We start from the raw sequence: 27985 nt of genomic DNA on the forward strand, positions 1-27985 counted from the left end.
GGCCGCCACGAGGAGGACGCCGGAAGTCCCGCCCCGATGAGATGCGCACGCACGGAAATGCCTTTATCCTGACCTTTCATTGGCTCAACTCGGCGCACTACCTTCCGGGTAATGTAGTTCCTAGCGTTCTAGCGCTCTTCCCCGTCCCCTCCCCCGAAAGGTGTTCTCCATCTTGACCACCAGAGAGTGGTCCAAGCGGTACTCTGGGGAGTACTTGAGAGTGGTCATCCTACCTAGACGGAGGGAGGGGCTTTACTCGCTGTGAACTGCAGGAGAAAGACGTAGTTTCATACAACGTGAAGGTCAGCCTGCTACCAGGGAATAAAATTGAGATGCTCCCAAATCTACTTATCTAAATGGCTATATCATTCCACAAAGTAATTCAGACATAAAATAATCCACCCATAGTTGGAGACATTGTGCTATTCTTCTTGAAATACGTGTAGCCCGAGGCATTAGTAAGTTTTGTAAATTCTATTATGATTGGCTGGGAACAAAGGAAAAGACTGTACAGGGACATGACTGAGAAGAAAGAAGATGGGTGTTTGGCCACCCTGAAACAAACAGGATCTCTGCCTCTGGTTCCCACAGAAAACTCTGCCTTGCCTATATAGTTAGCAATTATGTCCTACCCATTGAGGAACACTTTTTTATTTATTTATTTGGTTGCACTGGGTCTTAGTTGCAGCAAGCAGTCTTCTTAGTTGCGGCTCACTGGCTCTTTAGTTTCAGCATGTGGGCTCCTTAGTTGTGACATGAGAACTCTTAGTTGCAGCATGCATGTGGGATCTAGTTCCCTGACCAGGGATTGAACCCAGGTCCCCTGCATTGGGAGCGTGGAGTCTTAACCACTGCGCCACCAGGGAAGTCCCATTGAGGAACACTTTTATCCATATAATATTTCTTACTGTATATCCTGAGACATACTCAACTCCATTTAGTAAACTGACATCTATCTCAGATGGAGACCAACGTAACTAATGCTGTTTTGGCTGAGGTCAGTGACTGCAACTTTCAGAGTCACAGCGTGTCTGTGTTACCGAACCAGGTTCGTTTGCCTCACATTCAGAAAGTAAAAGGCTGAGACGCTGAGGTTTGCAGCAGAAAAAGGGTTTATTTGTGTGGCATCAAAGGGAGGAGTCAGGACAACTAGTCTTAGATCCACCTCCCTAACAGGAGGGTGTTGGGATATTTATGGCCTAGAGGAGGAGGGTGGTCTCAGGCCTAGGGAATGTAGGCAAGAAAAAAGTGAAGAAATCTGTGTTCTGCACAGGCATATCTGAGCTATATTCTTCTTCATGGGAAGCATATTCAGAAAATGGTGGCATTAGCATGATCTAAGGGTGGACAGTCACACAGGCCCAGTTGAATGGTTGGTGGTCTTGACCAGTTTGAACTGGACAAGACTAACTGCATGTTCCTGAACAACAATTTAAGGAACTGTTACCATAGCGACCCATACCTCAGAGATGTTATCTATAAGGTTTTGTGATATATTGTCTAAGCTAGGTGAAGCTTGGAGGGTATGTAATTTGCAAAAACAATTAAAGCAAGTTTACTCAGTGAAGGCAGGTTACAGAATATTATTTATAAAGCCAGTTAGAGTTTCAGGGAACTAATTGATAACTGCCCTTGGTTTCATCTGCTAAGGGAACATCTGAACCCCATGATCTCATGTTGTTGCTGGTAAGTGATTATCATTCTCCAGTGATTGCAGGTATAGCTCTGCAAGGGGAATTGAGATGATCTCAGAAAACAGTTTGAAATGCAAATATCAGGAAATTAGAAATAGTATTGAGGCATTTGTTCAAAGATAATGAAAGAAATAGCTCTGGGGAAATATCATGGGATTTTTTTTTAAATTAATTATTTATTTATTTATTTTTGGCTGTGTTGGGTCTTCGTTTCTGTGCGAGGGCTTTTTCTAGTTGCGGCAAGCGGGGGCCACTCTTCATCGCGGTGCGTGGGCCTCTCACTATCGCGGCCTCTCTTGTTGCGGAGCACAGGCTCCAGACGCGCAGGCTCAGTAGTTGTGGCGCACGGGCTTCGTTGCTCCGCGGCATGTGGGATCTTTCCAGACCAGGGCTCGAACCCGTGTCCCCTGCATTGGCAGGCAGATTCTCAACCACTGCGCCACCAGGGAAGCCCTCATGGGATTTTTTTTTTTAATAAATTTATTTATTTATTTATTTATTTTTGGCTGTGTTGGGTCTTCGTTGCTGTGCGTGGGCTTTCTCCAGTTGTGGTGATTGGGGGGGGCTACTCTTCGTTGTGGTGCGTGGGCTTCTCATTGTGGTGGCTTCTCTTGTTGTGGAGCATGGGCTCTAGGCGCACGGGCTTCAGTAGTTGTGACACACAGCCTCAGTAGTTGTGGCTCACGGGCTCTAGAGCGCAGGCTCAGTAGTTGTGGCGCACCAGCTTAGTTGCTCCGCAGCATGTGGGATCTTCCCGGACCAGGGCTCGAACCCGTGTCCCCTGCATTGGCAGGTGGATTCTTAACCACTGTGCTACCAAGGAAGTCGGGATTTTTTTTTTTTATAAATTTATTTATTTATTTATTTGGCTGCATTGGGTCTTCGTTGCTGCGTGCGGGCTTTTCTCTAGTGGCAGCGAGTGTTGCTGTGGTGCATGGGCTTCTCATTTGCGGTGGCTTCTCTTGTTGTGGAGTATGGGCTGAAGGCGTGTGGTCTTCAGCAGTTGTGGCACACGGGCTCAGTAGTTGTGGCTCGTGGGCTCTAGAGCGCAGGCTCAGTAGTTGTGGTGCACAGGCTTAGTTGCTCTGCAGCATGTGGGATCTTCCCCGACCAGGGCTTGAACCCATGCCCCCTGCATTGGCAGGTGGATTCTTAACCACTGTGCCACCAGGGAGGTCCTGCACGTATGTAATTTTAAAAGGGATGAATAAATGAGTTATGTAATGTGGGTAATTCAAGATTACATTAGCACCTTGAAAGAGGCTCACAGAAGAGAAGAAGCACAGATCATGAGAAGCACAGGTTACTGTTGTGGTCCGAATGCAGGTTGGAAAAGAATTTCCAGACACAAGGCAGAATGTAAAGAGGATAGAATTTATTAGAGGGAATGGTTGCTGCCAGAACAGTGGGCCGACTTCAGAGAAGTCTGGGAGAGCCGACCCCAAACACGTGCTATTAGTCAGTTTTTATAGCCAGAGAAAAAAGGAATGGTCCAAGGTGAAAATTTCATTTTCTGATTAGTCGAGGCCCATATACCTTCCTTCTGTAGGGTGGGAGTGGGACAGGGCAGATGCCTGTCCTTATTTGGAACGAGAGAGGAACAGGTCCTGTCGCCCAGGTGGGCTCAGGAATTTCGTAACCATCGCAACATGGCGGGGAGAGTGACAAGAGCCCGGTAGGGTATGTGACGCTGAAACTTTTTCAGGTAGGGTTGTCCTTTGTCCTTGACCATTGTCTTTGGAGCACCACAGTCACAACCTGGACTTTCAATTGGTGTCTGAAGTCGGGTTTGGGGGGGGGGGGTCCTACGAGGGTCAGTCTTGTAGGACTGAGCCCTTAACCTTGGAATCTGATGCTATCTCAGGGTAGACAGCATCAGAATTAAGTTAAATTGCGGGACACCCAGCTAGTGTCAGAGAATTGGTTGCTATTGTGTGCAAATCCACCCCTCCGCCATACACATTGAAAATTGGGGCAGAACCTTCAGGTGGTAAGCAGAGAACCTTGAGTTCTAAATTGTAAAAGAATGAAGTTGAGCCCATGACTGTGCTGGAAATTTGGCTACTGAGAAGTTCTTGTTTTTACAAAGTGTATATTTTTTTTTCACTCATGAGAAGCTTAAGGAGAATTAAACTTGGAGGGAAAGAAATAATCAAATGAAAGTAGAAAGAGGTGAAAGTGTGGAAGGAAGCTACCACCTTGTGCTGTTTCATTACTTCAAAAACATGTACTAAACATCTCACCAGCTTCAGAGACAGGTCTAGGTGTGTGTTATTTATCAGTGAAGAAAGAACTGTGTCCTCATGTAGTGTCCTTCAAAAGCCTTTATTGAGGAGAGTAACCAATAAGTCACAAAGAAAATGCTACATATTATAGTAAATTATAAGGTGACAGGTAGAAATGAAAAAAAAAAAAAAAAAAAGAGCAGCACCAAGGAATAACAAGAATGTGGAGTCAGGAGGATTTCAGTAGGAAACAGAGGGTTGTTCTCATAAGGAGATGATATTTGAGCACACAATTAAAGGAGGGGAGGAAGGGAATTCCCTGGCGGTCCAGTGGTTAGGACTCTGCACTCTCACTGCCAAGAGCGCAGGTTCAATAATCCTTGGCTGGGGAACTAAGATCCCACAAGCCGTGCAGCTCAGCCAAAAACATAAATAAATAAATAAGGATCCACGGAGAAGAAACAGTCAGTACAATGTCCTAGTCCCAAGGTCCAGAAATTGGATGTGATTGTTGTTTGACATTAGTTTTTTTTTATATATATTTTTTGATGTGGATCATTGTTTTAGAGTCCTTATTGAATCTGTTACAATATTGCTTCTGTTTTATGTTTTTGGGTTTTTGGCCACGAGGCATGTGGGATTTTAGTTCCCCAACCAGGGATCGAACCCGCACCCCCTGCATTGGAAGGTGAAGTCTCAACAATTGGACCACCAGGGAAGTCCCTGTTTGACATTGTTAGTGATATACTTTGGTGAATTTTAATAATTCATATGAAATTTGCCTACTGTGTGCACAGTTCCATAAATACATCCATATGTCTCTACTGCAGACCTCCTTTCAACAATCTTCTCAACTTTTCCTTCCTTACCAGGGCAGATCATTGGCTGCTATCCTGGAATCTATATATATGGTCACCTTTGAATAACGATTCTTCCACACAAAATGGATGGCCAAATCATAGCATAACCCATTGGGAAAACGTTTCTACTCCATTATCTTTCAGGGACACCCTGAATGTGGCTGTGATGCGGCCACTGTTGATTTTACATGCACCCATAAAGCAAAATGAGCCAAGCAGAACCCCAGCTCAAGGTTTCTCCTCTTCCCTCTGGCTGTGGAGGGCACCCAGACAGCCACGGAAGTGAGTTGTTACCATGTTGGTGGGGTCTCAACTACCTATTCATGCAGCCTAGTTGTGTTCTCTAGAACTGATCTGGCTCAATCCTGGCTGTACATTTCTACCTTATAATGGAATACAGCAGTGTCTGTAGACTTCATGACTTGGTTGGTCCAATCAGGGTCCTTAGACTTCATGACTTGGTTGGTCCAATAGACCAACGACCCTCATAGTGGGTCGTTCTGGATGCATGGCTATCTGATGCCCCATACTCAAGTGTTCTGTTCTTATTCTAGCACAGTGACCCATCAGGAGCTGTTTCAAAATGATGTATAAATCTGTCCTGCAGATGGTATGGACTTCCTCCAGAGCCCCAGGAGGCTGCATTGTGATTCTCTGGCTGGGGCTTGAGAATACGATTCCTACTCAACTTGGGTGAAACTTATAGGATTTAAGCTATTATATTGTATGTTAAGTAGTTGAAAAAGAATTCACAGTGGCCAATGTGAACTTCCATGTTAGTTGTTTTGAAACATCTGCTGTGGGACTGCTAGTGTTACTTCAGATAAAAAATTTGATTGACAATGTACCTCACTGAAACAGAAAAAGCAAATGGTAGAGATGAGACCTCCTGGGGCATAACCGTTACACCCACTGACAGACTCCTTAAAAAGAAACCACTGGACCTCCCTGGCGGTCCAGCAGTTAAGACTCCATACTTCCAATGCAGGGTATGAAGGTTCAATCCCTGGTCGGGGAACTAAGGTTCCACATGCCTCACGGTGCAGCTGAAAAATTTAAAAATAAAAAGAAAGAAACATGGAGAAGGAAAGAAAGAAAGAAGGAAAGAAAGAAAGGAAAGAGAAAGAAAGAAAGAAAGAAAGAAAGAAAGAAAGAAAGAAAGAAAGAAAGAAAGAAAGAAAGAAAGAAAGAAAGAAAGAAAGAAAGAAAGAAAGAAAGAAAGAAAGAAAAGAAACCACTGAACTGAACGACTTGAAGCCTCTTCGCTGGAGGACCCCACTCCACACTGCTGAGAACTGTTCCAGACGGACACTGCCAGAGCCCTGTCAGAGCAGAAAGTGACCTTCCACTCACTCTTGTCACGAGACCAGTTGCAGAACTGGAGACAGCTGCTGGTGCTGAGATACCTCCTTCACAGACGTCTTGTAGTGGATGTTAATCCCTTTCCTATTTTCCCTACTTTGTGCTAATTTTGTGCAATAAACCTGAATGATTCTCGAATTGAGTATTGGCTACTTTTGGTATATTTCCAATTCCGTGATTCTTACCTGGCCTTAGTGCTGGGCCCTGCAATAAACATCCTACCTTGAGGAGGCCTTGGTAGCTGTGCAAGTGTGTTGTGCTGTTTCCATGACCCAAAATATAATGAACCGCTGGTATGGAGAGTCACGTGCTTAGGGTCTAGAGAGCTTCTGTTTCTGGGAGAGCCCAATGGGTAACTAGTCATTTGTTGTTTTATTGTTTTAATGATTTATAGAGTTGAGGAGGGCTAGGTTTTTTTCATCAGAAGATCAGGGGCAACTAATGACTATCATAAGTTGTCCAGAGACTCGACGAGGCATGAGATGGGGTTACTGAAGTTTCTTTAGTGCAGGAATCTCTGAGGGCACAAATGGGAGTGGCTGCTGATTTCAGTTTGGAAGTAAAATTTATAAATAAGAATATGTTGCCATCAAAAGTACTAAAAGATGTTGGACTTGTATGTCCATGATGAGTGTGTCAAATAAGTCTTCTTGGAGGTAGATGTCCTCAATGTAAGGTCATACCTGTGCTCCTGGAGAAAGGTGAGTGCAGTGATGATCCTATCTGCAAGGACTGTGTGTGATGACAATGCCGTTGATGTACCCGATGGGCATCCTGGAAAGGATGTATTGTGTCACTTTGGAGGTGAAGGCAAACTACAGCTGAGAGGCTGTTGATCTCAAGGGAGGTCTCCCAGTTACCATACCCCCTACACCAGGTTTTCAGCTCAAGCCTGACAACTAGTGAGCCTGGTTTAGGTGCAGAGGTGTCAGCTTCTGCTACTCCAGGGAGCCTTTATAAATAATTAGTCAGTTTGTCCAGGCAGACTTGCATGATGGGGAGAGATAGCACTGACTATTCGTCCCCTTACCCCTGCCAAGCTTTGACAGGGGCCAAGTCCTGCAGAGTTGTCACAGGCCCAGCAATTTAGGGTAGGAAGATAAAGTCACACTTGGAACAGACAATGCAGAGCCTCACAAAGTATTGCCCACGGGACTTCCCTGGTGGTCCAGTGGTAAGACTCCAAGCTCCCAATGCAGGAGGCCCAGGTTCGATCCCTGGTCAAGGAACTAGATCCTGCATCATGCCGCAACTAAGAAGCCTGCAAGCCACAACTAAGACACGGCGCAGCCAAAAATAAATACTAAATAAATAAATATTAAACCAAAAACCAAAACAAAAAAACCCAAAGTAGTGCCCACGATTGCCAGCAAGAGGTAGAGCTTTCCCAGTGTTAAAATAAAAAACAGAGACGAGCCTTGAAAATTCCCCGAGCAGACAAAACCAGTTTAATCTTACAAGACAAAGCTTAATTTAGTTTATTTTGCAAGACTAATTTGTCCTGGGTCATTTCTTGCTTATGCCTTCAGAAATTATAAGCAAAACTTGAACTGTTTCTCAAGGTTGGTATGAGGTAACCACTGACCAATTTCCTATCATTTAAGAAAATTCTAATACCATAAGCAATCACTAAGATGAATAAACAGTCCCTGCTTTCTCATTATCTAAGTTGCTTTGTAACAATATACCCCTGCGTCGCATACTACATTTTGGTATGAGTGTTCCTCGTTTGCATGCTGTCTTTTTGGTGTGTGTACAATAAACTTTCACAAATTACTGCTTTGGTGATTCATTGGTTTTACTCCTGTTATTCATGAACTTTTGACCTCAGATGGTGTTGCTAGTAATCCCTGACCATCATGGGGGTCTCCTCCTGTCCCAAACTAAACCATTCTCTTCATGAGGACACTTGTTCTAAAAATAGAAATGCTGGATATGGTACAGTAATGTCGCTGTGGGGTTTCAAGGCAAAGGAAGGCAAGGGCAGAGTAAACAGTTTAAGATTGGGTATTTGAATAACTCAGGTGAGACTGGGGCACAGGGGTGATCTCTAGTTGCCTGGAGCCTGGCCCTGGGATGATTAGGGCAGAGGAATATTGTGGAGTAAGATATATAATATGGATTAAACAGTGTTCCTTGTTGAGTAGGACACAGTCACTGTCAATACAGGCAAGGGAGACATTGGTTATCAATAGGCTGAAACCTGCACAAAACACATAGCTACTATCAAAACTGAGAGGAGTCGTCAGTTAGATCCATTAAACTATAATTTGGTTAATAAATACTGAACTGTAAAATGCCTTCACTGATTAAATTTGCTTCAGCTGATTCTATAAAAACTTGAATGTCATCCAAGCATCACACGGCCTAAACAATTAAGATGTTTGCCGGAGTTTTTTTTCACGAACTTGGAGTCAGCTGGGTCCAGTTCAAGCTTGAGCCAATCAAGACTGATTGGGACAACAAACTTTTCAACTGGGCACGCACGAGTTATCTAATTAGTTACCATTTGACATCAGAGGGCCAAAGACTCCACCCTTAGAACATGCTAACGTCGCCGTTTTCTGAACATGAGTCCATGGAGAAGCATGTAGCTTTGTTGTGCAAAACCATGATTACTTCACATTTTTCTTATCTCTAATCACATTCCCCCATGCTCCCCACACCTCAGGTTTATCCCATAAGTATCCAGAGCCTCTCACCTTCAGGGAGATGGATTTGCGATTTGTTCTGTCTCCTTGTTCGGCTGCCTCATGAATAAACCCTTTATCTGCTCAGCTTCATTCTCTCAGTTCTCATACTTCAGTACTCAGGCTCAAAATTACCTTTTTACAGCTATTGTAAATATTTCCTCAGAGCTATTTTCTCCACTCTCTTCAAATAGCTGCAGAATCATTATCAATAACTCTCGGGAATTTTTTCACTGATAATCTCAACTCCCTGTGCAGATCCCTGGTGCACACCCCTGGTGATCACTTCACAGCAAGGAGACGACCTCATGGTGTCCCAAACATTTATCTCAGGGTTCATATGACCCATTTTGGGCTCATGCTCCCAATGTGACGATGATGGTCACTGTTCAGGCAGGCAATAGCATTCAAATGGTAGCACTTCTTTTCTAAGAGGTCTCAGATGTTAAAAGCAATTCTATATATGGTGGTATTGTTACAGACCAGGGTTCTTGGCCTTCCCCAATAAATAGAAATTGAGTAGAGGCCAGACAAGAAATTCAGGCAAGGCTTTATTGGGGCCCCTGCTGCAGCAGGGGGCAGCGAGAACAAACAACAAGTTCCCTTGCTTGCCGGCTCCCCAAGGGGGAGCAAGCTTGTTCCCTATATGGGGTGAGGGAAGGGGTCTGTCCAGGGGTCTGGCTGGAGGGGTGGCTTAGGTGTTTTGCCCACCCCTTAGGTGGTGCTGTGTGCAGGGGGGCTTGCACAGTACCCTGCTTTTGCTCCCAACACCCTGTTTTTGCTCCAGGCCCTTCAAAAGTGGCAGTTGGGTTTTTTTGGTCTCTTTGTATCTTTTGGTTCCAGAATTTGCCCCAACCGCGCGTGCATGCAGTTATTTTCAGTCCTATACAGTTTCTTCATATTTTGTTGCTTGAGGAGAGGTGTGTCCAGGTGCAAGCACTGCAGCACTGCAGCAGAGGGTCCCAGGTCCCAGCAAAGGGTCCCAGGTCCCAGCCCATCTCAGTATACCAAGTAAGAAATATTACTTGGAAAAAAGTGCTGCTTCCTGGGATGAATACAATCACTGATTATACAGGTAGGAGAAAAGTTTTCTGAGGAAATCTATCTACTGGCTCCAGAGTATCTCAACATCCCTCTCTCTTCTTCCACTCCATGGCCCTGTCTGGAATATTTCCTCTCTTGTCCCTAACCAGAACTGAAAGTAACAACACTGAACCTAAAGCTTCAGTCCAAATGTATTTTTTTTTAACATTAAAAAATTTTTTATTTATTTATTTTGGCTGCGCCGGGTCTTAGTTGCAGCATGTGGGATCTTTAGTTGTGGCATGCATGTGGGATCTAGTTCCCCGACCAGGGATGGAACACAGGGCCCCTGCGTTGGGAGCGTGGAGTCTTACCCACTGGACCACCAGGGAAGTCCCTAGAATGTATTTAAAAGGCAACAAGGTAATGGTTACTAGCTCCCAGGTATGAATGGACGAGAGAAACTTGATGTGGTGTGTCCTTTTGGTTTTGCAGCTTTCCGGACTATCTGAAATAATATGACTCCAAACATTTCTTTAATTAGTGCAGACAGCAATCCACGGAATCTGCATGCGGGCCCTTGAAGAGGAGCTAAGCCCCGCCTCATCCTCGGGAATTAGGGGTGCCACTTACAAACCCCTTCTTGTGGTACCCAGCCTTTCCCCAGGAGCCCAGGCCCAGGCCCTGAACCTGTGCCTAGGCCGATGGCTCACCAAGAACTACATTACCCAGAAGGCTCTGCGCCACACGTCCAATGAAGGCCCGGGAGAGGGGCGTTTCCGTGCGTGCGGAAGACGTTGGAGCGGGACTTCCGGCATCTTAGGCGCAACCAGACATTTTGTCGGTTGTTGTGAGGATCTATGCGCTAAGGGGCTCTTGAATGCTTGGTCTGGACCGAGGGTGGAGGAATCGGGAAGACGCGTGAGGAGGCGTTGTCCCCGCCGCTCGGAGGCGAGACGTTGTCCCCGCCGCCGGGGCGGGGCTTGGGACCGCGGTATCCACGTCCTCAACCCGGATGCCTGCCTCTCCCGGCGCACTCCGCCCACAGACTCCGATGGCGGAGGCCGCGCTGAGGGACCCCCCTCAGGTACACGCTCCTCCTCCACCCCACCAGACACTAAAGTCCCGAGTGCGGGGCGCCTGCTCCCGTGCCTGCAGCCCAGGCCCGGTGTCCGGGATTGTGGGGTCCCTGTTTCTGACAGTGCGATGGCGCGTGTGAGAGGGGGACGGGCAGAGGGACCGACAGGTGCAGAGGCTTGGAGGTCGGACTGAGCCAGAGGCATTGGGGAGATCGGGGATCCGGGTCGTGTCAGCACCGAGCAGGATGTGAGGAGTCACACCTGGGTTGAGGAGTTGTACTTTCATTCTGAGGGCTCTGGGAGCCATAAGAGTTTCGAATAGAAGGAGTACTTGAGCTAAGTGGAGATTTTAAAAGTATCCCACATTTTGCGCTGGGCGAAACAGATTAGGTTGGGGCAGGGAATGTGAGGATGGATGCGTGGAGATTGGTAAAGAGGCTACTGCAGCGGCTTCAAGGAATGTTTTGACGGTGGATGGACTTGAGTGCCAGGAGAGGGGGAAGAAGTGATCAGGTTCTGATATATTTTAAAGATACCACCGCCAACATTTCCTCCTGCATCAGATGAGGCTGTGATTGATAGTAAGTGAAAAAACAAGTTTTAAATTTTTTTGTTTTTTTGTTTTCATGGACATTTTGAAAATGGAAATCAGGAAGTCAAACTAGGGAGCAGATTTCAGAGTGGACATGGTTGATTCTGAGATGTCCAGAGTGGAGGTGTCACATGAGCAGCTGGACTGGAAGGTCTGGCGTTCTGGAGAAGGGGCTGGGTTGGAGATGTCCACAGGGTGTAGAGAGTGGTCTGGACTAGGTCAAGGCCTGGAGATCAGATTTAGGGGTAGCAATCTTTTTTTTATATAAATTTATTTATTTTTAAAATTTTTGCCTGCGTTGGGTCTTCGTTGCTGCGCATGGGCTTTCTCTGGTTGTGGCGAGTGGGGACTACTCTTTGTCGCGGTGCGCGGGCTTCTCACTGTGGTGGCTTCTCTTGTTGCGCAGCACAGGCTTTAGGCACACGGGCTTCAGTAGTTGTGGCACGTGGGCTCAGTAGTTGTGGCTCGTGGGCTCTAGCGTGCAGGCTCAGTAGTTGTGGCACATGGGCTTAGTTGCTCCGCAGCATGTGGGCTCTTCCCAGACCAGGGATTGAACATGTGTCCCCTGCATTGGCAGGCTGATTCTTAACCACTGCGCCACCAGGGAGGTCCCATGGGTAGCAATCTTAAGTATGTTATTTCAAATGGTCTTTGGGGTGAGAGAGGAGGGCTGTGGATGGAGGCGGGGGGGAAAGGGTGGGCATTTCTGAGACTTCCCTCCACAAAGGAGGGGCATTCTGTTTGTCCAGTGTCTGCATGAGGAGAATGCTTTGTAGGGCACAAGGAACCTGGCCTGGCAGCAGAAGATGGGGTGTCATAAAATCACTGTCTGATGACAGTTACCCTTGCTTTTGAACAACCTGTTCTAAGAGAAACACACACTGAAAAGCTCCTCCAGTGCCAGGAGTGATTCCACTTTACTCAGTCTTGCCAAAGCCACAAAATCCCTCAAATGCCATATGATAGATTGTCCCAGCCTGTGTGTGTGTGTGTGTGTGTGTGTGTGTGTGTGTGTGTGTGTATGTTTAATTAATTTTTATTGGAGTGTAGTTGCTTTACAATGTTGTGTTAGTTTCTACTGTACAACAAAGTGAATCAGCTATATGTAAACATATGTCCCCCCTTTTTTGGATTTCCTTCCCATTTAGGTCACTGCAGAGCACTGAGTAGAGTTCCCTGAGCTATACAGCAGGTTCTCATTAGTTATCTATTTTATACATAGTATCGATAGTGTATATATGTCAATCCCAATCTCCCAATTCATCCCACCACCACCCCTTTCCCCCCTTGGTGTCCATACGTTTGTTCTCTAAGTCTGTGTCTCTATTTCTGCTTTGCAAATAAGATCATCTATACCATTTTTCTAGATTCCACATATATATGTTAATATACAATATTTGTTTTTCTCTTTCTGACTTACTTCACTCTGTATGACAGTCTCTAGGTCCATCCACGTCTCTACAAATAACCCAATTTCGTTCCTTTTTATGGCTGAGTAATGCATTGTATATATGTACCACAGCTTTATCCATTCCTCTGTTGATGAACATTTAGGTTGCTTCCATGTCCTGGCTATTGTGAATAGTGCTGCAGTGAACATTGGGGTGCCTCCTTGTGTTTTTGTCTTTGTTATTTATTTATTTATTTATTTGGTTGTGCTGGGTCTTAGTTGCGGCGGGATCTTCAATCTTCGTTGCGGCTTGTGGGATATAGTTCCCTGACCAGGGATCGAACCCGGGCCCCCTGCATTGGGAGCGCAGAGTCTTAGCCACTGGACTACCAGGGAAGTCCCTCTCCTTGTTTTTGACTAAATGTTCCAAGGAGGACAGGCTTCTTGCCTCACAGGAAGTTCCTACCAAAGAATTCCTCTAACATAAGTTGTCCCAACACAGGAAATGTTTCTGCCCACACTTCTGTATACTATTTGTAATTTTAATGAGCGTAGGAGAGGCAAAACTCTATCTCTGCCAATCTTAGGTTTTCAGATGGGTCTCTTTAAGAAAAAAACAGACTAATGAGAAAAACAGTATATTAATATGTGCAGCACACAACACATGGGAGAAACCTAAACCAAAAGTAACTGGAATTGGTGGCTTAGAATTCTAGTTTATATTAGTATCTTCGACAAAGAAGAGTAAATTTGTAGAGAAATGACAGAACGAAGAAAAGCAGTTTTAGGCTTCCAAGGGCAGCAAACTGAGAAGGTAAATACGGGGGAGGAACCTAATATTGTGTGGTTTGATTGCAGATTCCTTTGGTGCCAGTCTCTGGGCTGAAAATCTGTCTCCAATAAAAGGAGAATTTATATCTTGCCTTTAGGTAGAAAAAGGGGAGCTTTTTCTGTGTTTGCTGTTTCTCACTGCCTTCAGCTCAAAATAATTTTTATGTCAAAGAGGCATATTTTGGGGTGATATTATTCTGATTTTCTTTATGAGCTACAAAACAGCCAGGAAAAACAGTTTGTGTTATTGAAATTCCTATATTATTCTCCCTTTGTATACTGTATCCAATTTTATGAGAGAATTTATGAGAGAGATTTTATGAGAGAATTAAGCATTACTTTCCCAAGGAATTCATTGTAGGTAGTGAACTGATTATTCTTCTATGCATTTAGACTGGTCTTAGGCATGTACTTTCCTTGGGGTATTTAAGACAGTATCCACTGAAATCATTTTCTGTGGGAACAAATTCTCTCATGGAACCCCATTTGAGAAAGGCTGCTAAAGATTATGGTCTCACCAATTCCATTGTGTATGGGTGGGTTTTCTTACACCAATAAGCAATTCTCTCACGCCAGCTGAGTGTCCTATAATTCAAGTCAATTCTGACACTGTTTACCCAGAGATAGCATCAGATCCCACAGGTTAAGGTCTCAGTCCCATAAGACTCCTCCCACCCCACACACACCCTTTCAGACACCAGTCGTTAAGTCCATGTTTTCACCTGGCCTTCTGAACTGATTGGAGGTTCCAACAGCCTCCCTTTTGGGTTCAATCAATTTTCTTAGAGTGGCTCACAGAACTCAGAAACATTTTACTAATTAGATTACCAGTTTAATATAAAAAGATATAACCCAGGAACAGCCACATGGAAGAGATGCATACAGGGAAAGGTATGGGGAAAAGGTGCAGAGTTCCCATGCACATTGCTCTTCCTGCATCTCCATGTGTTCGTCAACTTGGAAGCTCTCTGAACCCTATTCTTTTGGGTTTTTATGGAGGCTTCATTTCATAGGCATGATTGATTACATCCTTGACCATTGGCGATTGAACTCAGGCTCCAACCGCTCTACCCCCTCAGAGGTCAGGGGGTAGGACTGAAAGTTCCAACCCTCTAATCATGTGCTTGGTTCTCCTGGAAACCAGCCCCACCATCCTTTTGTGCTTTCCCAAAGTAACCTCATAAGGGCATTTTTATTGCTCTTCTCACTTAGGAAATACCTAAGGTTTTAGGAATTCTGTGCCCAAAACCTGGACAAAGACCAAATGCAGGGACTTCCCTAGTGGCACAGTGGTTAAGAATCCGCCTGCCAGTGCAGGGGACACGGGTTCGAGCCCTGGTCCGGGAAGATCCCACATGCCGCGGAGCAAGCAAGCCCGTGCGCCACAACTACTGAGCCTGCGCTCTAGAGCCCGCAAGCCACAACTACTGAAGCCCGTGCTCCACAACAAGAGAAGCCACTGCAATGAGAAGTCCGTGCACCACAACAAAGAGTAGCCCCCACTTGCCGCAACTAGAGAAAGCCCGCACACAGCAACAAAGTCCCAAAGTAGCCAAAAATAAATAAATAAATTTATTTTAAAAATTAAAAATTAAAAGACCAAATACGTATTTCTTGTTATAAATCATATTATTACACTGCTCTAGTAAACAAATATACATATATTCATAGAGAATTCATAAAACTTGTGATCTGTGTTGTGGCTTCATTTTTCCCTTAGTGAATGTAATTTTTCAAATGTTCAACAGTGTAAAATCAAGATGAATGTGTATCTTCTGAATGTTATATTATTAATATCATTTATATGCTTATTCTTTGTCTGATTTATCCCTTTCTAAGAAGATAGATAAGAGCGAGTAAGTTATACATTTGTACCCACAATTTTTTTTTCAGTTTTTTTGCTTTAAATATCTCATATATTTAAATTATAGGGAGAGATTGTCAGACTGTATTAAATGCATGGGCAAACTCCATGCAACCTATAATAAATGATCCTTACTTACAAACATAAGTATATGCTAAAAGGAATGGAATGAAATAAGACATGAATATTAACCATAAGAGGGTTGGAGAGGTGGACTTCCCTGGTGGCGCAGTGGTTAAGAATCTGCCTGTCAATGCAGGGGACACGGGTTCGAGCCTTGGTCCGGGAAGATCCCATATGCCACGTAGCAGCTATGACCATGCGCCACAACTACTGAGCCTGAGCTCTAGAGCCTGCGAGCCACAACTACTGAAGCCCATGCACCTACAGCCTGTGCTCCGCAACAAGAGAGGCCACCGCAATGGGAAGCCTGCACACCACAATGAAGAGTAGCCCCTGCTCACCGCAACTAGAGAAAGCCCGCATGCAGCAACGAAGACCCAATGCAGCCATAAATAAATAAATAAATAAATAAATAAATTTTAAAAAGAGGGTTGGAGAGGTTATATTAATATAAGAAGAAATCAACTTCAGGAAAAATAATATTACCAAAGATAACATAGGGACATCTTATTAAACAAGTAATTTAAATCAAGAAGATTTTAAAATGATAAATGGGGGATTACCTGGCGGTCCAATGGTTAGGACTCTGTGCTTCTACTGCAGGCGGCACAGGTTGTATCCCTGGTTAGGGAACAAAGATCCCACAAGCCGCGAGGTGTTGCCATAAATAAATGAATGAATGAATGAATATGCTAAATGTATTTGTGCCTGAGAATAGGCTTTCAAAATTCTTTCAACAATTAATAGAATAGGCAGGAAAACCGTAAGGATATACAAGACATGACCAATATCATCAGCTAACTTGATTCAGTAGATATGTATAAAACATTACTCCAGTCTATAGCAGAATACACATTCTTTTCAGGTACACATGGTACATTCCTCCAAGATAAACCAAATGCTAGGGACATAAAATAATTTTCAGTAAGCTTTAAAATTGAAGCAGTGTAGAATATATTCTCTAAATAAAGCAAAACTAAATTAGAAATTTTAAAATATCCTAGAAAATCCACAGACATTTAAATTTTAAAGAACTGTTAAGTATCAAACAGTAAAAGAAATAAGGAAACCAATAGAAGATAAATTAGGAGCATATTTTAGTGAAACAGGCAAGAATAATTTTTTTAAACTTTTTTTTGGCCGCACCATGCAGCATGTGGGATTGAACCTGTGTCCCCTGTGTTGGAAGCACGAAGTCTTAACCACTGGACTGCCAGGGAAGTCACAAGAACAATTTAAATGTATCAGTAACAAGCAAAATATATTGTGTCGAAAATTAATGAATATATTTCTTTTAGAATTTCAGGCTTCTATTCTGTAAAGCCCATGACAGCCAAAATTTAAAGAGTGAAAGACTATATCTCCAATGTCTAAAACTGCCAAGGGAGGAACACACAGGGCATAGAAGGAAATCGCATTAGTTAGAACAACAAATACAACTCCAACCTAAATGACCAAAATAGGAGCAATCAATGGAAGAAGGAATCAAGGTGATTATCAGGCATATGACAAGATATACAAACACACTGATATTTTAGAACTGCATACCAAATACAACTGTCTTTACAGAACACATAATAGAATGTAAAGATGGGCTTTCCTGCTGGTGCAGTGGTTAAGAATCCGCCTGCCACATGCCGCAGAGCAGGTAAGCCTGTGCGCCACAACTACTGAGCCTGTGCTCTAGAGTGCGTGAGCCACAATTACTGTGCCCGCGTACTGCAACTACAGAAGCCCGCGCACCTAGAGCCCGTGCTCCACAACAAGCGAAGCCACTGCAGTGAGACGCCTGCACATCGCAACGAAGAGTAGCCCCCTCTCGCCACAACTAGAGAAAGCCTGCGCATGGCAACGAAGACCCAACACAGCCAAAAATAAATAAATAAAATCAATTAATTAAAAAAAATAGAATGTAAAGAAAATTGTAAGACATCTGAAAATTTTAGTAGAACTATCCTCATGAAAATAGACATAAATATCATTAAGATAGTATTAGCAAATAAAATTCAGCAGTGTGTAAAAAGAATTATATACCATGACCAAGAGAGATTTCTTTCAGTGGTGCCAGGTTTGTTTAATATTAGAAGAGCAAAGAATGTTATCCAACATATTAACAGGCTAAAGAAAAAAAAAGAAGAAAAATCACATCATATCAATTGATGCAGAAGACTCACTAGCATAACTGAATGTAGCAAAGTGCTGTGTACAGTTCTTTTTCTCTTTATATATATGTATAAATACACGTGTGTGTGGTAGACAGGGATATAGATGTAAATGAACTGTGTTCTATGTGTTGACAATACACAGAAAGCAAAAATTGATTAAAATTTACAAACCTATAGCATAAAAAAAATACTTAGGAATGAATATAATGAAACATGTACATGTTCTTTCATTATATTCATTCCTAAGTATTTTATTGAAAACTACAAAGTTATTTTTTCAGTATTACTGAAAACTTCAAAGTTTAGTTGAAATCTACAAAAACACTTCTGCTGAGGGAAATTAAAGATGACCTAAATGAATGGAGCAATCTTTTCCATAGAATTCAGTGACTGCACTTTTTCCCTCTTCCCAGGGTTTAGTGCTCACTTTGGACCCCAGTATCAAGTGGTGGAATCTTGTTGGAGACTGAATCTGGTAAGCTTGAGTCATGGGAATTCAGGCTGAACTTCCACTTACTACACAGATGCACCTGGAGCCAGTTTACCTGAGGATAGTTGGGGGAGGGGGGGTCTGGTGGGGTGAGGTTCTGGTTCCTGGAGGAATTGAGCACCTGAAATCCTCTGAATCAAGTCAAGAGAATGTGGATGGTCAGGAGTCATTTTCTGTCCTCCATTGTGAAGGGTTTGAAGCACTGTTGGAAGAATGACCAGAGGATGTCATGTAATTCCCCAGGTAATAATCCCAAAAACCATGTGCTGTGAATAGTGTTATTTCCCCATTTCAGAAATGAGGGGACTGAAGCTTGGAGAAGTGAGGCTTTCTGCCTAAGGTACTATAATCAGTAGTGGGGTTACCAGCTGCAAACCCAGGTAAGCCTCCCCCTAGAGCTCAGCCCATGAAGTCAGACACTGGACACCATGTGCTAGATTGCATTGAATTTGAAGCCAAACACGACATGATTGGTTCTAATGCAAGTTCAAAGATTGTGAATTTGAAAGTAAGATATAGAAGAATTATGCTACAACCCTATGCTGTACTTACTCCTGAGGGAAAAATTTGTTTTTTTTCAGATTATTGATTTATTTATTTTTGGCTGCGTCGGGTCTTAGTTGTGGTATGCGGGATCTTTCATTGCGGCGCACGGGCTTCTCTCTAGTTGTGGTGCGCAGGCTCTGTAGTTGTGGCACGCGGGTTACAGAGCGTGTGGGCTCTGTAGTTTGTGGCACGCAGGCTCTCTAGTTGAGGTACACGAGCTCAGTAGTTGTGGCGCATGGGCTTAGTTGCCCTGCAGCATGTGGGATCTTAGTTCCCTGACCAGGGATCGAAGCCTCATCCCCTGCATTGTAAGGCGGATTCTTTACCACTGGACCACCAGGGAAGTCCCGGGAAAATATTTCTTAAACTGTAAATCTTGAATCATCTTGTCTAGAACATATCCCTAGTGCAACTGGCTACCTGAAATTGGTAACGTCATTCTGTATGTGTGATTATTTTTTTCTTGAAATAATTTTAAATGGCACAGATTGTACACTGCCATCCTGTAAAATTTTAAATCATTCCTGTTAAGGCTACTCGTAGGTTCAGGGTATGTGTACGTGAATTTTGACAGACGCTGCCCATAACTCTGCAAGTAGGCAGCCTTGACTCACCTCCTACCACATGGGTACCTGAGAGCCCAGGTTTGTGATGATGAGGACCATGTATTCAGCATTAATCGTGCACCTTGCAATGGTTTAAGCACTTGATACTTAACCTCACCAAGGTATGGGCACTATTTTTTTCTGCTGTTTTGGTGAATGGACGTTTATGTTTGAGGAATATTTAAACAATTTCACAGAGGCCTGCAAAGGAGGTTTTATCTTCATTTTACATTTCACAACATGGAGGTGAAACTGCTGGCCTTGGGTCCCAAATTCGGAGGGATGAGGCTGGGATTTGCAGGCTGTGAACCTCCAAAACAGCCAGCGTCGTATCACGCTCAGGATATGAAGCGCCCACTGGAGATTTTATACGAAGCCGACCCCCACCGGAGGAAAACTGCTGACCGCAAGCACGTAGACCCCAGACCGGTTGAAACCAGAAGATTGATGATGCTCGAAACTTCACCTTGATGCCAACCAATCTGAGAATTGAGCACAATCGGATCATGCACCCTGCAGCCTCTCCCTCACATGGCCTTTAAAACCTTTGTCTCCTAACCAGCAATTTGGAGATGGTCTTAGGACATTAGTCCACCAGCTTCCCAGATTGCTGGCCTCCTGAATAAAGCAACTTTTCCTTTTCCACAAACACTTGTTTGTCGAGTATTGGCTTTTCGAGCGGCGAGCAGCCGAACTCGGGTTTGGTACCAACCTCATCCAGTTACAGAGACTCTGAGGTGTGAGATGCAGCCTGAGGCTTGGGAGCAACTGGCAAGCTAAGACAGTAGGCGCTCAATAAATGATTCCTTTGCCTTCCACCTTCTGACCACGGGCTTCCCCTCAGCACCTGGTGTCAAGGTGGGGACTGCAGTACCCAGAATTCTCAGTGCCACAAGGTGTCAGCTCTCTGCCAATCATGGCCCAAGAGAGGGGCCTTTTTCTGTGAGCACTTCACTTTGGGGCAGAGCTTCCGGCGCCCCATCTCGTTTCTGGGAGTGTAGAATCCTGGAGACGGGAATAGCACCTCCATCCCCTGGTGTGATATGGGCTGTTCCCATCCCTTTTGCCCACAGGCTCCAGTGACAGTGGCCAAGCTGATAGCTGAGCCCTCACCTTCCCAATATGTGGGATTACGTGTCTTTGCTTTCCCCTGTCCCAGCAATTGTGTCTGCAGGCTCTGAGGAGGCAGGCTCAGTCTAAGCCATCGTTACATGGAGAGGTTCCTGTAGAAGCCAGAGAGATGAGGGATGAAAGGCATCCCAGTCATGTTCAGATGCTTGGAGTTGAAGCTGAGCTGTGAGTGTCCAACAAACCATTAGTCTCTTTCCTTTCTGGGGGAGACAACATGGGGACAGGTTTCAGGCCTGAAATGGCCAGCTGAGGGTCTTGGCCTCTATTCTGAGGGTGATGGGAGCCATGGGCAATGTGGAGCAGAGCCTCAGCAGGCTTCCTCTGGCAGCAGAGAGAACAGACAGTGAAGGGCTAGAGTGATGGTGGAGACGGAGTGATGGTAGGAGTGGAAATTATTCACATTTATTCAGAGCTTGCTAATAGCAAGGGAGTTGGGCACCATCACTTGCCTTTAGCTGAGGCTCGAGGGCAGGGGAGGGGGAAAGCTGATTGGCTCCTAAGTTGGAAGTGGGTGTAAAAGGGAAGAGGGCAGTTTTTTGGTTTTTTTTAAAAATAAATTTATATACTTACTTATTTTTTGGCTCCGTTGGGTCTTTGTTGCTGTGCATGGGCTTTCTCTAGTTGCGGCGAGCGGGGGCCGCTCTTCGTTGCAGTGCGCGGGCTTCTCATGGCGGTGGCTTCTCTTGTTGCGGGACATGGGCTCTAGGGGCACGGGCTTCAGTAGTTGTGGCATGCGGGCTCTAGAGCACAGGCTCAGTAGTTGTGGCGCACAGGCTTAGCTGCTCTGCGGCATGTGGGACCTTCCCGGACCAGGGCTCAAACCTGTGTCCCCTGCATTGGCAGGAGGATTCTTAACCACTGCGCCACCAGGGAAGTCCCAAGAAGGCAGTTTTTATGAGAGTTCTGACCATTTTGGTTCAGTTGCTGCAGAGGTTATAGGTGAGAATTTTATTTTTATATATGGTCACACCACAGGGAAATCAGGGAGGAGACTACTGCAGTAGTCTAAATGAGCATTGATGGGCTGTACCAGAGTGATTGCTGTGAAGGTGGCACAAGAGGTTGTGTTCTCATGCTGTTACTTTACTAGAGCTGATTTTATTTTCTGAAGTGGATTGTGAGAGAAGGAAGTAAGGGAGAGATGACCCAAAGCTTTGGGTTAGCTGCTGGAAAGATGGAAATGCCAGCCACTGAAATGGGGAAGTCTGTTGTAAAGTTAATTTTCAGATAATTAGGTGTAGGAAAGTTGTGACTGGTGTGGGGACAACATGTATGTGATAAGCAGCTTAATGACCTCCCAAAGATGTGCATTTTCTAATCTCTGGAAGCTTTGGACGTGTTATCTCACATGGCAACAGGGACTTTTTTTTTTTTAATGTTTATTTATTTATTTGGTTGTGCTGGGTCTTAGTTGCAGCAGGCAGGCTCCTTAGTTGAGGCTTACTGGCTCATTAGTTGTGGCATGCAAACTCTTGGTTGCGGAATGCATGTGGGATCTAGTTCCCTGACCAGGGATCGAACCCAGGCCCCCTGAATTGGGAGCGTGAAGTCTTAACCACTGCGCCACCAGGGATGTCCCACAACAGGGACTTTATATGTGTGATTAAGCTAATGATCTTGAGATGGACAGTTTATCCTGAGTTATCCTGTGGACCCATGTAATCACAGGAGGATCAGAGTCAAAGAAGGAGATTAGAGGAATGAAATAGATGTCAGAATGATAGTTACTGACTTTGCAAATGGAGGAAGGGGCAAGGACTCAAGGATGCAGGAGGTTTTTAAGAAGCTAGAAAAGCTAAGGAAACAGATTCTTCTGTGGAGCTGCCAGAAGGAATATAATCCTGCTGACATCTTTTTTTTTTTTTTTTTTTTTTTTGGTCTTAGTTTCGGCAGGCGGGCTCCTTAGTTGTGGCTCACTGGCTCATTAGTTGTGGCATGCATGTGGGATCTAGTTCCCTGACCAGGGGTCGAACCCAGGCCCCCTGCATTGGAAGGTGGATTCTTAACCACTGTGCCACCAGGGAAGTCCCAATCCTGCTGACATTTTGATTTTCAGCCTAGTGAAGCCCATTTTGGACTTACAACCTCCAGATGTAAGATGATAAATTTGAGTTGATTTAAGCCACCGAGCTACTAGTGATTTGTTACAGCAGTAATAGGAAACTTAATACAGTGTACAACTGAGAAATGGAAGAGGGCTCAGAGTAACTGAGGTGTGCATGTGGTTCTGGGTGCCTGTGATTTGAAGAAAGGAAAAGGGCCAGATTGGGAGGGCTTTAAAGCAGGAATGGGAGCTTTGGCAGTGGGGGCCACTGGAGGTTTGGGACAAGATAGCATCCTGATTGTATTGCCAAGTGTTCTCTCCATGCTGTGTGCAGAGTGACATCTGGGGAGTCCAGGGTGATGTCTGTGGTGTGGGCCAGAAAGTTGGTTGTAGGTAGCTGAAGATGTGAAGGAGGCATGGTCCAAATAGTGATGTGCAGGAGAGGAGGGAGTGTAAACTGATTGTCCTAGGACCCTGTTGTTGGGGGCTTAAGTGAAACGAGTGAACCCAGGTTTAGGAAGTATGTCCAGGAAGTATGCTATGGGGTTCCCCAGGGGAACTGGGCCAGGCTCAGAGCTTAAATGGCATCTATCTCCCAACCTGCTTGTTGTTGCTGTGGGCTGACACAGTGATCACTGGGAGTAGTCAGGAGAGAGCAAGGACTGATGGTATCAATGCCTGGTACTTCATTTGACTTGGGGATCTCGGGACATGGGTGAGCAGGACATTGTTGTGGGTAGGTAGAGTGGGGATATTCACTTGAGACACTTTTCATGGACCTTGCTGTCCCCATCTTTGCAGGGCTGTGCCATCTCTGAGGATGTGTTTGTGTACTTCTCCTGGGAAGAATGGGTGCTACTTGATGAGGATCAGAGACTCCTGTACCGGGATGTGATGCTGGAGAACTTTGCACTTTTAGCCTCCTTGGGTAAGACCCTCACACCAACTCCATCTCCTTTCTCCTTTCCCGCAGGGACCGCTCTGTCCTTCCCACACTGCTTTCTTGCTATGTTTCCTGGAGTAGGTGCCATGGCTGCCAGGGCTATGCTCTATGGCATGTCCTCACTTCTTACTGAGCATCCCCGAAGCCACGCAGCCAAAGGTTTGGGGGTCACAAGACATGGCTTTCCCAATGGAACCCATTAGTCTTGGTCACTTTCTGGGCTGGTGAATCTGTCTAGAATTATGACACCTCCGTGCCCAAGGTTCTGCCCCCTTCCTCCAGGTGACATTGTCTGGGGCCCCATTATACCAGGAGTTACAGGCACTCACATAGTCACTACTTATGGAGACCCTTGGATGCTTCCTTCATGGTTCTTTTTGTAATAATTATTATTATTATTTTGGCTGAGCAGTGTGGCATGCAGGATCTTAGTTCCCCAACCAGGGATTGAACCCGCGCCCCCTGCAGTGGAAGCACAGAGTCTTAACCACTGGACCGCCAGGGAAGTCCCAGTAATAATTATTATTTTTTAACTTGTGGTCTGTCATAGGGTGGGTTGCTCTGAGCCAGTACTCACCAGTGCTGGGTTTCCCTTAGGAATTGCATCCTCCAGATCACATTTAGTCACACAGCTGGAGCAAGGGGAAGAGCCCTGGATGCCTGCCCAGGTGGATATGACTCCAGCCACAGAGAAAGAGGCTCAGAAGGGACCTGGACCTGGTGAGTGGACACCAAGGAAGGGCATGATGTCAAGGTTGGGTTCAAATCCAGAGATATCGACTGTTTCCACCTGTGTTTGATTTCAAGGCCTGTGGCCACACAGCGTTTCTACCTGTCCTTCCCCATTCTGGACACTGTGACTTATTTCTAGTCTGACTTCTAGCCCCTGGCATCCACCTTGCACCCATTCCTCCTTACTGCTCACTCTGCATTCGTCTGCAACATTGGCCTGCACTTAATGTGTCACGAGATGTGCACATATCCTTCAGTAATCTTTGAACACCAGCTGCTCGCTTGTGATTGGAGTTTCCTGGGCCTGGACATGCCCTTCTGCCTAGCACTCGCCTGTCTCAACAGCCAACGTCCTACTGGAAGCTGTTTGCTGTATTCTGTCCTCATGTCTTTGCCTTCAGGAGGCCTCCCCCATTCTGTGACCTTCAGAGGCCCCGCACTGCATAGCAATCCCTTCCTCAACCTGTCCCTGCCTCTCTGTCCTGTAAACAGTCCCATGGACTTATCCTCGGTGTGTCAGACACATTTATGATGGGGTTGTCCCCTCCTTCAAAGTCAACATACATCTCATTGGGCACTTCTCTGCTTTCAGGTTGTTGGTGTGGAGTGGAGGCTGAGGCTGCTTCCTCTGAGCAGAGTGTTTATTTAGAAGGAGTGTCACAGTTCAGGACTCCTGTGGCAGGTCTGAAGACACACCCATGTGACATGTCTGGCCCAATATTGAAAGACCTCTTACACCTGACTGAATACCCGCGGGGGAAAGCCAGGCAGGAACCACGCACATGTGAGGCACATGGGAAGCAGTTCTGTTTCAGCACAGACCTTCACCAGCACCACAAGCAGCACAGTGGAGAGAAATTCTTCAGGAGGGATGAGGGCAGGGACACTGTGAAAAGCTGCAGAATCTATGTGCCAGAGAAGACCTACATACACGATGAGGGCAGAGTGGACTTGCCAGCCACCTCTGGCCTTCAGCACCAGGTTTCTCATGACAGAATGAAGCCCCATAAGAGCACTGAGCTTGGGGGAGCCCTTAGCACTGGACAGAAGCTTCATAAATGCAGTGAATGTGGGAAAGTGTTCACTCGGAAAGACACACTTGCAAGGCACCAGAGAATCCACACTGGAGAAAGGCCTTATGAGTGCAGCCAATGTGGGAAATTCTTTAGCCAAAGTTGTGACCTTTTTAAACATCAGACAGTACACACTGGAGAAAGGCCTTATGAGTGCAGTGAGTGTGGGAAGTTCTTTAGACAAGTCTCCGGCCTTGTTGAACACAGGCGAGTTCACACAGGTGAAAGGCTTTATCAGTGCAGTAACTGTGGAAAATTCTTTAGCAGCAAGTCTAACCTCATTCGACACCAGGAGGTTCACACAGGAGCAAAGCCTTACGTGTGCAGCGAGTGTGGGAAAGAGTTCAACCGCAGACACACACTGGTTCTGCACCGGAGGACTCACACTGGAGAAAGGCCTTATGAGTGCAGGGAGTGCGGGAAGTCCTTCAGCCAAAGCTCCCACCTTAACGTACACTGGCGAATTCATAGCAGTGATTACGAATGCAGCAGATGTGGGAAAGCCTTTAGCTGCATCTCCAAACTGGTTCAGCACCAGAAAGTTCACTCTGGAGAAAAGCCTTACGAGTGCAGCAGATGTGGGAAAGCCTTCACCCAAAGGCCAAACCTTATTCGGCACTGGAAGGTTCACACTGGAGAAAGGCCTTCTGAGTGCAGGGAGCATGGGAAGGAGTTCAACCGCAGACACACACTTGTTCTCCACCAGAGGACTCATGCTGGAGAAAGGCCATGAGAGTACAGTGAGTGTGGAAAGCCTTTTAGCCAGTGCTCCCAACTTACTGTACACTTGAGAATACCTAGCAGTGCTTGTGAGTGCAGCAGACATGGGAAAGCCTTCACCCAAAGGCCAAACCTTATTCGGCACAGGAAGTCCATGCTGGACAAAGGCTTTAGAGTACAGAGAATGTGCTGTCTCCTTGTTCAACCTAACAACTATCCCCAGAGTGAAGCCCTGAACGTGGGTTTTGTGAGAGAGCCGTCAGTCAGAAGTGAAACCTCATACATATGAACGTCCACAACAGGAAGATTCCTGATGAGTGCCACGCACGTGAGGTGCTTTCAGGAGCCGCACATTCTAAACTGTCTAGTGCCTTTCCCGGTGGTAGAAGGCATCCTGCTGTTCCCATCTGGCAAAGTCCCACAGGGTGTGTCAGTTACAAGCTTAGTCAGGCAGACCTCTGCCGTCTCCCCAGTCCCTGGAAGGAGTCATGACTGGCCTCAGTGGCCTACAGGGGGCCTCATTTTCACCCTTTGACTGGTTTAGGTTTGGAAAGAATCAGCTCCTAAGATGGGCTCTCCAGGGAGCTTGCAGAGATTTACCTTCGTGGATTTCTTTGTCTCATTGTGGATGTATACAGTCTCCAAGTCCTGCAGCCCTGGAACTCTGTGCCCCACATTTGCTCGTGTTTGTACAATAATAAAGTCCTTACTCTGAGCTGCCTTTAATCTTGAGGGTTCTGTTCATTGTGTGGAGTGTGTTGAGGACACAACTGTGTTCTACCAGCATGAAATGATAAACAGATTTTGTGGGAATCCTTGGTTTTCTGTGCTTCAGAGAGGACAGCATGATGGCAAAGAATAGCTGTCCACTTTTGGCCCAATTTGCATTGCTACCCAAGACCTTCTAGGAATGATTTCAGGGCTCTGTGAGACATACCATGTGGCCTGGAGGCTAGTTTTATTTGTGGGTCCATAAATAAGTATGAAGAGGAGCAGTTGGTCCCTTGTTCCTATAGAATGTTTCATATTCCCAAGCATTATTAAGAGGCAGCTGGCCTCTGGTACCTGCCAAGGAGCCTGAGTTCAGAATTCGATAGACAGGTGTCACTGGCTGGAAGACCTACAGGAGCCAGGTGGAAACCATATGGTTCAGAAACATTGGGTGTGAATAATAAGTAGTTGGAGAGATTATAACACCCTAGAGGGATGTACCTGCTAAAGGTACCTGCTAAGATATTCCTATGCTATGGCTGTGTAGGATGAGATGGTACAGAAATTGTCAGGACCTCCAGAGCTATTATCTCTCCTCTGGTCAAGATCACTTGCAGGACAATCTATAAACATTTTGTGGATTCCCTTAGATTCAGTGAATCAAGTCAAGGCTATTGCTGTGCAGGCAGGAGAATGGTTGAGAGAATGGAGATCTAGGATTCCAGAGATGTGGGTTTTGTGACTTATCCAGTGTTCTTGGTGACTCTCGTTGAAAGAGCTTTATTATAGGGCTGCCTGTAGGATTTAACTTGTCCTTTCTATTTTCTTAAGGTGGACTGTGTCATTTATTTGAGAACCCCCTTCTAATGTAGTCATTTATTCTGTAAGTTTCCCTGTAAGTAGTACTATATCAGCAGCATCCCACAAATTTTGATATATTGTCCATTTGTTTCATGTAAGGTAGAATTTGTTTAAAACTGGACTGGAAAAGTTCTAGCTTTATCTCTAGGGACTTCTGAATATCTGGATTTGACCCTTTGCTAAGATAAGGACAGCGGGATTTATTTTGTGTTGTTTAATATCCAAAAATCC

The 27985-nt window shown here is 45.3% G+C and overlaps 1 protein-coding gene across 1 annotated transcript; it reads left to right on the top strand.

The window, feature by feature from the left end:
- Positions 1-10667: 10667 nt before the first annotated feature.
- Positions 10668-26882, top strand: ZNF671 (zinc finger protein 671). The gene is made up of 4 exons (XM_061172628.1): positions 10668-10941; positions 23516-23642; positions 24255-24377; positions 24982-26882. The coding sequence occupies exons 1-4, from the start codon at positions 10870-10872 to the stop codon at positions 26193-26195; spliced, it is 1536 nt and encodes a 511-aa protein (XP_061028611.1). The 5' UTR covers positions 10668-10869; the 3' UTR covers positions 26196-26882.
- Positions 26883-27985: the final 1103 nt, after the last annotated feature.

Source organism: Eubalaena glacialis, chromosome 18 (genome assembly GCF_028564815.1).
Source record: "Eubalaena glacialis isolate mEubGla1 chromosome 18, mEubGla1.1.hap2.+ XY, whole genome shotgun sequence".
NCBI classification, from domain to species: Eukaryota; Metazoa; Chordata; class Mammalia; order Artiodactyla; family Balaenidae; genus Eubalaena; species Eubalaena glacialis.